General features: G+C 44.9%; 1 protein-coding gene across 5 annotated transcripts in view; it reads right to left on the reverse strand.

Moving 5' to 3' along the window:
- GPM6B (glycoprotein M6B) overlaps positions 1 to 13,104 on the reverse strand; it is a 138,489-nt gene that overhangs the window by 36,547 nt on the left and 88,838 nt on the right. For 4 of the 5 annotated variants that reach the window (XM_072956380.1, XM_072956378.1, XM_072956382.1 and 1 more), the window contains exon 1: positions 4,859 to 5,975. The exons of the other annotated variant lie outside the window; for it this stretch is intronic. In XM_072956380.1, coding sequence (XP_072812481.1) covers positions 4,859 to 4,919 — 61 coding nt within the window. In that variant the 5' untranslated portion in view covers positions 4,920 to 5,975. Of the gene's footprint in view, positions 1 to 4,858; positions 5,976 to 13,104 lie in introns of those variants that run through there. 5 annotated transcript variants of the gene reach the window in all.

Consider the following 13,104-nt stretch of genomic DNA (forward strand, 5'->3'; position numbering starts at 1 on the left):
ATTTTCTCTTATGACACGTTCTCTGAAGAAACTATCACTGAATTAAGGATCCAAATTCTCCCCTTGGGCCTCGTCGTCTGCTATTTCATCTGCCACCAATCAGCAAACTTCTTGCTAAAACCAAGATTATACTGCACAGAATGGTCCCTAAGATGAGGTATCCCCCTTCTGCTCCTATGGCGTGGGCTGAGAGGACAGGGGAAGGATGACATTTGCAAGAGAAAGATTACTAAAGGAATAAATAAGCGAACAAATGGATGAGCCACCAAGTCCATTGATAAAGCTGGTATTACAGCAGCCCTCTCTTTTTTTTAGCGGGGGGATTATTTATTTATTTAATGTAGGTGCTGGGGATTGAACCCAGGACCTCGTGCATGCTAGGTATGCACCCTATCACTGAGCTGTATCTTCTCTGGTAGCCTCCCTCTCTTAAAAGCCACCTTCTTCCTGTCCCACAACCATCCCTCTTCCTGGTCAACCATCTCACATGGATGTGCATCTGGCCCCAAGGAGGAAAACACCCAAGACTGTCTCGGAAGAATCCAATTTATCACCAGTCCCAGAGAGGAGAAGTTTACATCATGGGGATCCTGGCCACTTCACATGTCCTCAGATACAGCAAGGCTGTCATGATATTAACATCATTCCCTGTAAATTGACCTGTACTTCCAAACAGCCGGGAAATGCAATTTTTTTCTATGACAATGTGTATTCAAGGTTTCCACTCAGTTTCACGGAGGGCAAATCTACATTTCCAGAAACGAGTCAGAATTCTTTGTCTAAAGAAATAGCAAGGCCAAGTCTTTCAAAGTATGCTAATGGAAATGATAATATAAAAGGATAAGAAGGGCCAAATGGCTCGTTGAGATCTTCTTGTGTTTAAATTTTCTAAAAAAAAAATAAAAGCAAGCTGTATCATACCTACCACATATGTCCAGCACCATCTGGCCAGCCCCGCTATTCTCTACAGCCTAGTCCCCAGATACCTTCCCTTCAAATGTCCTCCTTGGCAGATTCTTACAGGAAAAAATTGCATCTAAAACCTTCTCTGTACCATATTTATATAATCAAGTTTGAGAACATCAATAAAAATCTCAACATCAGATAATTCTTGCATCACTAGGAACATTGTAACATGTTTACTGTGTGTCCCTCTGGGTTTTGAGCACACAGGTCATACACCCCAGGGGGATGCTTTTCTTCCTAAACAAAACAAAATACAAACAAAAAAAAAAGAGGGAGGCAGCCAAAAGTACCCATATTTTGCTAAAAAGCAAACAACAACAAAAAACCCCGACACCTAAGAAATTAGACCTCTTTGATTAAACAGATTTAAGTGGCTGTCCTCCTTTTTTAATCAGGTCAACAATTCTAACTCATTTCTTGCTTCGACTCTGCCCTATACTTTATCTTAAATTACACACTATTTCTGATTTTCCACATTTTTCTTTTCACGTGGTTAGAAATTTAATTTGATACCTTGAATTCTGAAATTTCCTCTAGGGAATAAAAATAATTTTCGTAACAGACACTTAGGAGTCTTTTTTTCCCCTGATACAATCAAGCAACTGATTCAATTGTTTTCCTGTCCCTTGATTACACACTCCCAGCAATTCCAGATGCTCTGGTTTTCACAAATGAATTGACATCGAGTACTACTCCACAGCAATGAACAGAAACGTGACTCTCCATCGCTCTAATGTTGAGTCCTGTGATCTAGTTTCTTGGCTTCTGTCTTATTTATTTCCTCCACTTATTCCATTTCACTGCATCTGCTTACTCAATCCTCAACACTCTGATTTAATTTAATGCTTCTGATTTAAAAACCGTCATTTGTAATAATTTGGCATTCCTTACATCCGTCTGAGAAAACCCGCTTGCTTTCTGTACAAATTCCCAATAACTGCTAAATACTTCCTGTGAATTTGGACCGTCCAGGAGTGTTCCGGGACAAAAGCTACGAGACTATTTCAAAACCACATCTGCTTTCTTTCATTCTTTTTCTTTTTCAAAGGACTTGGATTCTTTTTGTTGAAAATAGGAACAAAGTCACCCTGATTTAGTTTAAAGAAACTGCTTTCTTTGTCCTGCCGAAATTCCTGGGAAGGGACACCGGCTAAAAAAGCAGAGGTCAGTTTATAAAGCTAAGTTTAATTTGTATTCTAAGTAAACACTATAATAATTATCTGAGGCTATTAATTCACAAGCAATTGGATGCTAGTCGCTGGGCCATCATACTCCAGATTCAGAGACAAGTGCTGCTGCTAGCACCGACTACGGAAACAAGGGGGAAAGAAAGAACAGAGCGAGGAAAATATACGTGCCTAAGAAGCTCTGTGGGAACTGACAATGGATAGGATTCAATTTAGTAAATTAAATCCCTGGCTGAAAGGCTTAAAAGGAAAAAAAAGGGGGGCGAGGAACTCCCAGATCTACCAGCTCAAGAATTACATAATGCATTCTCCAATTGTGTCAAAATTTTAGGTGCTAATTTCAACAAAGAAAACACTGATTTTTAAAAATTTAAAATTTAACCTGAAGAAATACTAGTGTGACAAGCGCGCACAATGATGCTGGAAGGTCAGTTTTAAACCTCTGTGTGCTGTGTGTGCCTTGAATGACAATGGGCGAGCAAACGGGGGAAACCATAAAGATGACACTCACGAGACCTCTGACTTTGCGTAGCTGGCATGTGAACGTGCTCATCTACGTGAAGCTTAGGAGGTAAGCTGCCCTCCAGATCAACATCTCTGGTGGGTCACACAGCGATCACAGTCCCTGCTGCTGTGGTCCAAATCCACTCCCTGGCCCTGCTCTTCCTCAGGCATGTACTTACATGTGATACCATCTTGTGGGAACTTGGTATTTCTGAATTACTTAACAAACAGCTAGTGTTTATCAATTTGGGGAATTTTTCAAGTTTCTCCAGGAATGATCATTTGCTTCTAATTTTGTCTCTAAAACCATCGTTAATGAGTTTTCATACACAGACTGTCAGGGATATAGTGGCAGACTGTAGACTTGGTATTAAATAATCTTTAATTGACCAAAAATAGTAGCCTTCCACACGAATCCACGATGGTGAGAACCACAATCACATAGTAAGGAGCTTACATTGGTTTTATGCCCCTTTCCTGCTCTGGGAGAGAAAAGCGAAAGGTATCTTTTTTTTTTTTTTTTTTGCGGAGACCAAAGTGATTTATCTGCCAATGGCAAACACCTTATTCATAAAAAGTGTACACTAAGCATCGATTTTAGGGGGAAACTGCTACAACTATGGTCGGCTTCCTCACAACAATGCTCTTACATGTCTGCATCCCCCAAGCTCTGTCTCTAATCATAACGGAAATGCATCTGTAAACTTTTACCTCAGTTCCTCAGGTTCATAAGTATTCCCAACAGCTTCTCTTACTGCTATTTGGTCATCGATGTAAATTAAAAATATATACATGTAAGAAAAGGCAGGGCTTTTTTTTTTTTTTCTGGTTTCTGTTGTTGCTGTTGGTGGGGGGGATAGGTTTGATGCAGGGATTAAGCTAAGCTACCAGTTTTAGAAATCTAAGCGCTATGTATTTAATGCCACTGATTTATGCATCTAAAAATGTCTACAAATGGCAAATGCTATGTATATTGTATCATACTATACAATGTGATTATTTTAAAAAATGAAATTGTTCCGTTTAGGATAAAACAATACTCAAGTATTGGGGACAGAAGACATTCCCTGCAAAAGCAAGCAGCCTGTGCCCGAGCCTGTCGCCACACTAAAGTATGTGTAATTGCCATTTCTGTGGCTGTGAAATGGTTGCCTGTCAGCAATTTCAGACCGTTCAACCTATACATTCGTAAGTAAAACACAGTTGTACCTCTATCTGGTAGAATGACTATTGTTTAGTGACTGTCAGTGGGTCTCGGGGTCAAGAGAAACCACCTTAGAACGGGTCACTTTGGATCTAAGAGCCACTGCGGGTGGAGAATACATTCTTGCACCTTTACAAGTCTGCAACTTTGAGTGAGGGAGATAAATTACAGCGCGGTGAGACGCTGTTAACCTAACAGAGGCTGAGCTGATCCTACGGGGTATCGACCTTGAATCAGTCATTATCTAGGAAACGACCAATTAATTTTACTTTCTATTTTCTGCCATCTTCCTCCCGCAAAACACTTTTTCCCCCCAAAAGCCATTCCCTATGTCAAAATTGGGATGTGTTCTCAGATTCCATTTAAGGAACGGGACCTGTGTGGATTTTCCTTCCCCACATCTCCAAGTCATAAATAGCAGAAGACCCTGGACCCCTTTCTATCAGCTCCAGTCTACAGAGCTGACGTCCCCTCTCTCAAGCTCCAACTGTAAATGGTTATTACGGGTCACAGTCAGGGTCCGATACATGGAAATAGCACTCGTATTAAATAAGAAAATTAGAGAATGTCCAAAATCTCTACAGCATCAGCGGAACCAAAGCATATTTAATACGTGTGCCCCTCCCGTTTCCCCTGGGCATTAGCACAAAACAATGCAGTCCGTTTCCCGGGAACAGACCATGCAGAGCCTGGGACCTCAGTTATGACTCATTATAGTAATTAGAAAAGACAGCTTCCCCAATCCTGCTCCCCAAGGTGACAGACTGCGGACATCCTTCTGTGCCAGATCATGTTTGGGAGAGAGATGGGGACCGGGAATAGGTTGAGGAAGGGCTGCTCTATTCACATCTGCCTCCAGAAGCAAGCCACCCTGAAAGCGAGGCCAGGCCATCGGGATGGTTTCAAGCTTATCTGACAAGAGGCACAAACCCGGCCACCCCCTTTTCCGCCCCCCCGTGAAAAGCTTTAAACAGGCTATTGTCAGAGCCCTGGGTACCTTTTCTCTCTTGGCTTTGTTCAGTGTTTTCCTCGGCGGCAGTTTCCATGGCTGGCTTCATACCATGCACCAAAAATGCCTTTGCCCGCTCCCCCAGCACACACTTCTCCCCCTCCTCTGCCTTTTCTCTTGGACTCCCCTCCGGCTCTTATTTACACCCGCGTGATTGAGAGCTTCTGTTCTTCACTACAGAAGATTACAGTCCCTTCCAAGATGCAAAAGTCTCGGCGGCGTCGATCTCCCTCTGCCTACTGGTCCAGAGAGACAGCTGCCAAGGAGCCGGCAGCCGTGCGTCACCGAGGATCCCGGTTATAAAGCAGGCTCCCCGCGCGCGCCGCTGCCCGCGTCCCGATGCGGCTCCCAGGGGCCCCGCGCCCCCACCGGGCTGCGCGCTCGCTCTCCTGCGCGCGCCGCGGCGCGCTCCTCTCTCCTCGCCAGCTGCGCGCGATGAATGCTAATTAATCCTCCCAGGAAAGAGCAGATCTGTGACATCAGAGCAGGGCCGCGCGGGAGAGAGGAGAGAGCCCCCTCCCACCACGTGACCCAGCCGGGCGGCCCCAGCGCCTGTTCCTCTCGGCAGCGCGCAGGTCTTCGCCTAAGCTGCTCGCTCTTTCCCACGGGACCCCCTTACCCGGCATCAGTTTGTTTTCCTTCATTTCCCCCCCAGCCCTGGCAGGATCTAGCCGAAGGACTTCCCGTGGTCTCCATTTGCTTTTTCTTTTTTCACTATGTCCAGAGAAAGACAAGGATATGATAACGTTTATATGTGGAATCTTAAAAAAAAAAAAAAGGCTACAACTGAACTCTTTTACAAAACAGAAGTAGACTCACAGACATAGAAAACAAATTTAGGGTTACCAAGGGGGAAAGAGGGGCTAGGGATAAAAAGGAGTTTGCAATGAACAGATACACACTACTATATATCATAGCAAAACAACAAGGACCTACTGTACAGCACAGGGAACTATATTCAGTATCTTGCAATAACCTATAATGGAAGAGAATCTGAGAAAGAATAGATATTTATATAACTGAATCACCATGCTGTACACGAGAAACTAACACAACAATGTAAATCAACTACACTTTAATAACAATGCGTGTCTTTCGCACAACCTCTAGCGAGCCAGGTAGATTGACTTGAAAATATATATATTAAAAAGGGGAGAAAAAGTACTTAAGGGGGAAGAGAGCCCAAATATAGATTTAACAATAGCAGTGTAGCAATTCAGTAACAGAACCCATTTCTTGATCTACAGCTAAGGTATATAATGGCAAGGGAAACTTTAGCTCAAGCCCAATTCATAAAAAAGGACCCATCCTTATTTAAAAATAAGCATAATATGCTACAAGTATATCTGGCTGACATTTTGGTGGCTCCTTGGAATGAAAAATCAAAATCGAGTGGCTTTTTCTTGTTGGATGTGGTTACTTTAATATGGAGCTTTCTTACTTACAACTCCTCACTCAAAGTCAAAAGGCGGTTTTCGAGAGCATTCTGAATGTTCAGCAGAAAGGCTACTGTACCAATAATGATTTCGATTGTCAGTTTTACAAGTCTTCTTGCTTACCCAGATACTACTAGACCAATGTCAACCCATTTAAGCACAGAATCCTTTATCATGGTCATAAGCCATGTGTTTCCAAGCATCACTAATTTCTGCACCGTTTTTTTAAGCATTTGTTGGACCCACTTACCTGCATTGTCCCTATTTAAAAGATTTATCGAAACTCAGTGGATCCCTCAGGGTTCATCCACGTATGCCAAGTGAAAAACAGTCAGACTGAGAAAGACAAATAGCATACGATTTCACTTATACGTGGAATCTAAATAACAAACAAAACAAAATAAACAAAACCCAGACTGAATGATACAGAGAACAGATTGGTGGTTGCCAGAGGGAAGGGGAATTGAGGGGGCGAAATGGGTGAAGGAGATTAAGAAGTACAGCCTTCCAGTTACACGATACATTAGTCATGGGGACATCACGTACGGCATGGAAAATACAGGCAATAATATTGCATTCGCTTTGTAAGGTGACAGATGGTAACTAGCCTTATTGTGGTGACCATTTTGCCATGTCTACAAATGTTGGATCACTATGTGGTATACTTGAAACTAATAGAGTATTATATGTCAATTATACCGCAATTAAAAAAATTATAGACACTCAAGTCAAATGCAGGGATGGCCATTGATAAGCACAGGGTGAAGGGCTCCCTGACCGAGAACACAGTCAGCTAGTTGCTTGGGTTGAACACCCATCTTAGAAGCACATATAAAGACAAGTTGGAGGCCACCCCCTCCAGAAAAAAACAAACGTCTCCCAGTTCAGGGGGTTTTGGTGCTCAACATTTTTTAAAAAGTGTAAGATCCTGAATCAAAAGCCTCTAACAACCTGATCTTTTAATGCATTAGTTTTCGATAATTCAATACCCCTGGTCCTGTTAAACCAGAAAAGACTGTGAAAACCAGTTTAGCCTGTTTCAACATTTTCTTTTATTTTTACATCTCATTTTTCACTTTGCCCATCGGCCTAGGAGACCACGCCCACCATCAACCATCCCCTTCAATTATGGCCACAGTCGATCTGATCTCATTGTCTCATGGCAAGGAGACTGAGAAGAACGGCAGCCTAAAATTTCAGACTTGCAGAAAGAGATTCATTTGTGATGCAGCTGACCTGCACAGGAGAATCTGATGATGTGACCAAACAGGATGGTCTTAAAACATTTGTGCAAAGACGGCTTAGGTGCATTCAGATAGGAAGGTGGCAACTGTTTTGTGACAGGCGTGTCCTCCCTCAGCCGTGGTTCAAGAGAGAAATGACACCAAAACAAAAGTCAATTCAGCACAAAAGGGGACATTTGTGATTAGCTATGTTACTGGTTTTCATTGAGAAAGTATAATCATTCAGTCGAAAGCAAAATTATTCAATTATAGAACTGGCAGAATAGAATAATTTAGGGGAGCTATTACTTAAGAATGGTATTTTTATTGAAGTATTGTTAATTTACAATGTTGTGTTAGTTTCTGGTGTACAGCATAGTGATTCAGTTTTACATATATATATCTATTCTTTTTCGTATTCTTTTCATTACAGGTTATTACAAGGTAATAAATATAGTACCTTCTTAGTACTTCAATTTAAAAACCCTACCAAATTAAAAAAAAAACAAGAGTAGTACTTTTAAGTGTTAGTAGAAGTGAGAAGGCAGAATATGAAAGACATTCTAAATTCAAGGCCAACTCTCGTTTTGTATCACAGTCACAAAATCAAAATCATCGGACAAAATCGTCACAAATTCTCCAATTGACAGTCTGATCTCCTTTTCACCTTGAAAAACTACAGACAATTCATCGCTTTTGCCTCATTCGCAACTTGATCATTTTCTTTTCCTCGGACTGACCGTTAGTGTGACAATTCTACAAGTCACCATTGTATCACTTTAGAAGCAGCCTCAAAACCTCATGGGTGTGTATGAGAAATGACTTGAATCAGAAGAAAACATGATAGAGAAATGGTTCGCAGACAGACAGAAAACAGAATATAACATTTACAACATTTCTGAGATACATGTCCATTTTTGGCCAGAAAAAAAACATGAGTATGTAGAATGAAGAGGATGGGAAATGTCTCCCAGAGCTGAAAATTATTCTTTGAGTCTCACAACACTGCCCCCTGCCCACTGCAGACACCGATCTCAAATCCAGGTTGTCCCCTGTGCTTCAGACCAGCTATAAATGGAGGTTCCAATGACCCCCTCCTTGGGTATGATTAATTTGCTAGAGTGTCTCACAGAACTCATCGAAATATTTTACTGACTAGATTACTGGGTTTATTATAAAAAGAATATTAAAGGCCAGGAGAAACCTAAAATATGATTCTACAAATCAAACGCCCAAGGAAGAGATGCAGAGGGCAAGGTCTGGGGAAGGACACAGAGCTCCCAGCTCATTTCCATGTGTTCACCAGCCAGTAGCTCTCCAAACGCAGTCCTTGTGGGTTTTTTATGGAGGCTTCATTACGTAGGCATGACTGATTAAATGACTGGCCATTGGTTACTGAACTCAGTGTACAGCCCCTCTCCCCTCCCCGGACGTGAGGGGTGGAGGACAAAGGAGGAAAGGGAGTCACGGTGGGAGTGCGAGAACCTCTGATCACATGGCCGACTCCACTGACAACCAGCCCCCATCCTTAGGTTCCAAAAGTCCCTTCATTAACAAAAGACACTTTATCGCTGCCCACCACAGGAAATTTCCCATGGTTTCAGGAGCTCTGTGCCAGAAATAGGACAAAGGCCAAATACATTTTTCTTATTACAAACTATAACATCACAGTCTCCAAGTACCATAAATTTGCCTTATTTTCCTCATATGATCCTGTGATCTCAATAGCTGATGGAAGTGTTAACCACAACAAGACCAAGGTGAGAGACTCCTGTGAGGGCCACTATGGACATCCTCCTGGTCGGGTGACTGGATGGTTGGTTCGTTCACTGATTCAACCAAGCTTCATCACGCACCTGCAGCATACCAGAGGCTGGTCACTGTCCTGTTGCATGACTCTGATTATTCAGTCTGTTGGGAACTCACCAAGTTTTCCAATGATCCACCTACACATCCTTATCAGAGTCACATAGCTATCAGTAAAGTTAGCCAAACGTGTATTTCTTTCAACTTTCAGAATTATATTTTAGGTTTCTCCTGGCCTCAGAATGACTCCTTAGTGGGGAGTCATTAATCACTAAGATGTTTCCATAGTCCCTCAAACCACAATTGATCCTTGAACAGCATGGGGGCTCGGGGCACTGAGGACCAGCAGTTGAAAATCTGAATGTACACCTTTACAGTTGACCCTCTGTAGACATGGTTCCAAATCTTCAAATCCGACCAACCTTGGATCATGTAATAGGTATTCAGAGGAAAGAAAAAAATCCATGCATAAGTGGACCCATGCAGTTCAAACCTGTGTTGTTCAAGTGTCAACTGTAATTCCTCTGAAACTGTCATACTCTATGGAACCTTTTTTTCCCAAGTCCACCTCCCACTCAGTCCCCAAGGACAAAGTCTCCTCGTGGCCATGCAGCTCCAGGCGACAGAGCATCGTTCGTTTCCTTTCCATTCACCTCATTTGCCATTCTTGGCATTGACTCTGCTTTCTGGACCATCTTCATCCTCCTGAAGCCCCTTCACTTCACTCCTGAGTAAGGAGCTAAGACTACATTTGTGGAAGACATCATGGCGACCACCTCCGACAAAGACAGGCAACTCGTAGCCGGTGGCTGTCCCCAAGACTCAGCCCTCTTAGCACTGCGACTCACCAGCCCTGGTACGAGCCTTTCTCTTTGCCCGTCAAAGAACATGAACACCCAGGGCAGCAACCCCAGAACCAAACACAACCTCATTTCACATTCTAGTGTGAAAATCCCTCACCTGCTTGAATGGATGAATTGTGAATAAACTGCGTTTTAACAGAAATTAAGTGACTCTTACTGTCACACTACTCCCTAAGACAAAACCAAAGATGTGTTCTAGTAGCAAATACCTGAGCCTTTGGAGAGACTAGAGATACAAATACAGCAGGAATTTTTAAATCTTATGTTCAAAGCAGACACTATCAAGTAGTAGTAATATTCAAAATTATCATTCTTCCGTGCTGTGGTCAAGATGTTGCCTAAGTTTAAAAACACAGAAACTGCAGCATAGAGCCAGAGATTTAGAATGTGATTGTCCAGAACTGGGTCTCTGCCATCGTTACACCTTCCCGGAAGCCTTAGCAATTTGGCAAAGCTCTGCTCCCATTACCAGAATGAAATTTCTAATTTTACATCCAACGTGGGTTTTAGTGCCTTTTGACTCCTTACTCCTCTTGCTCAATTATTCGCTTTCCTGATGCGTTTTCTCAGTACCTCCTCTGTATGTGTTATACTTCCCTTTACAGGGAAGGCTAAGAGCTTCTTCCTTTATAGCACAAAGCTAGGAGCTGAAATGACCAATCAAATTGGATGATGTACTGTTTGAAAACTCTTACAAACTGTAATGCTGCCTAAGTATCCGTCATCATCGTGAGAGTTTCTCCTTAATGGGAGAGGAGGTTCCTAGGCAGGGCAGGGCCATCGATCACAGGGCACGCGCGGGAGCCTCCGGGAGCCAGCCTCTTCCCACTCGAATCGGCTGTATTTAGCGACAGACAGCATCCTCCTTAGGAGACGCCAAAACCGTGATTGTTCAGATGGCAAACGCCATCTGAGAGGTGGTGAGCCTCCTTCTTCCGGCCAAAACGCCACTAAGCCTCATTTTGAAAAGCAGAGCAAGAGCACACACTGGGCAGGCGCAGGCTAAGGCGCCACGTGACGGACACAGGCGCAGCACGAGCGGTTTCGGCGTGCGGGGCGCGGGGCGGGGCGCGGGGCGGGGCGCGGGGCGGGGCGGGGGGCGGGGCGCGGGGCGGGGCGGGGCGCGGGGCGGGGCGCGGGGCGGGGCGGGGCGTTTCTCCCGGTGGGGCAGCCCACAGCTGTAAAGGCCAGCGCCGCTGCTTCTGTCCCATCTCTGAAAGCGGGGCTGCTCAACGTCCGCACGGGTGACAGCCCGGGCTGCATCACTGCGGGATCACTCTGGGGCCGTCCTGTGCACTGCAGGGGGCGGGGCAGCTACCCGGGTCTCTACCCACGAGACGCCAGTAACTGCACCCTAGTCGTGACCAAAAACGTCCCGAGGCATTGCCAAATGTCTCCTGCAGGGCAAAATCACCCCACTTGAGGACCACTGACGTATCTCTCTTCCCTAAATTTCCTCCGGCTGTTGTGACGTCCTATGGGTGCATGGTTCTCAGGCCTGGCTGCGCACTGGAATCATGTGGGGAGCCCTGAAAATACAGATGCCTGGGTGCCGCCCCCACACATCCTGGTCTGATAGTCAGCGGCGTGAAGTGGGCACAAAAGCTTTAAAATTTTCCCAGGTGATCCCAATATGCAGTGAACTGGTCACTCCAACTGGCAGTGAGGCACACCAAATCTGTGCTGCAGTGACAGCAACACGATCAGAACTGCTTTATGCAAATTGTATCAACTGCTGTTTGCTGGATGGAGAGGAGACGGGAGAGGCCAGAGTCAGGGTGACTGCACTCAAGCAGAGAAGAGGTGGAGACACTACACCCAGTCGAGGCAACAAGGTGATGGGAAACTAGGCATCAAGGTGAGGGAGAGGGGATTCAGGGCTGAGTCCAGGAGTTCAAAGCGGATTCCTAGAAGGACGGCACATGGGGAGACCAGTGACGGAGGAGTTTCCTAGGGTCGCCGTCACAAACTGCTACAAACCGGGTGGCCGTCCACCAGAGATTATTCTCTCCCAGTCCTGGGGGCTAGAAGTCCGAAAGCAAGATGTCTGCAGGGCCAAGCCCTCTCCAAAGGCTCGAGGGGAGCACCCATCCTTGCCCCTTCTAGCTTCTGGGGGTTGCTGGTGGTCCTTGGCTTATAGGTACAGCTTTCCAACCTCCGCCACCACATGGCACTTTCCTTGTGTGTTTCCCTTATCATGAGGACACCAGGCACAGTGAACTAGGGCACAGTCTAATCGAGTATGGCCCTGTCTTAAGTTGGTTACATGTACAAAGACCCTACTCCCAAGGGGGGTACATTCACAGGTACCAGGGCTTAGGGCTTTGACATATTTTTCTGGGGGCTACAGTTCAACCCACAATGAGTGAGGTAAGTGAGTGAGAAAGTCTACCAAGTCTGGAAGCCCCGTGGGCAGCGTCTGTGCAGCTGCTCAGACTGGCCAAGTTTGGGCATGAAGACTTGGGCATTATCAGCAGAGAGGAAGCAGCTGAGATGCCCACAGAGGAGAAAGCCTTGTGGGACCACCCAATTCAGGGCTCTCTAGTGGAAGGACTACTCAGGGGATGCAGAGGATGCAGGACACCTAGGGCAGGACCCAGTCATGAAGGAGGAGGGACTTCTGAGAAGGAAGAGGTGGTCCACAGTCCAGGCAGCCAGAAGGCCAGGACTCGGCAAAGGTCACTGGAAGGGAAAATTCCACCTTCCTTACCAGCATCAGTAGAAAATAGAATGGAAAGCAGACTAGAGAGGAAGCAGGGGGAGCCTACTTTCTAAAGACTCATGACAGTGGCAGGAGGGCACGAGAAAGACGCCTGCAGAGTAAGGGGAGAAACACAGTAAGGAAAAGAATCCTGAAACATTTTATGCTGAAAAGGCGGTGGTGGTTGAAAGAGAGGGATTTCAGA

This window comes from Vicugna pacos, chromosome X (genome assembly GCF_048564905.1).
Source record: "Vicugna pacos chromosome X, VicPac4, whole genome shotgun sequence".
NCBI lineage: Eukaryota > Metazoa > Chordata > Mammalia > Artiodactyla > Camelidae > Vicugna > Vicugna pacos.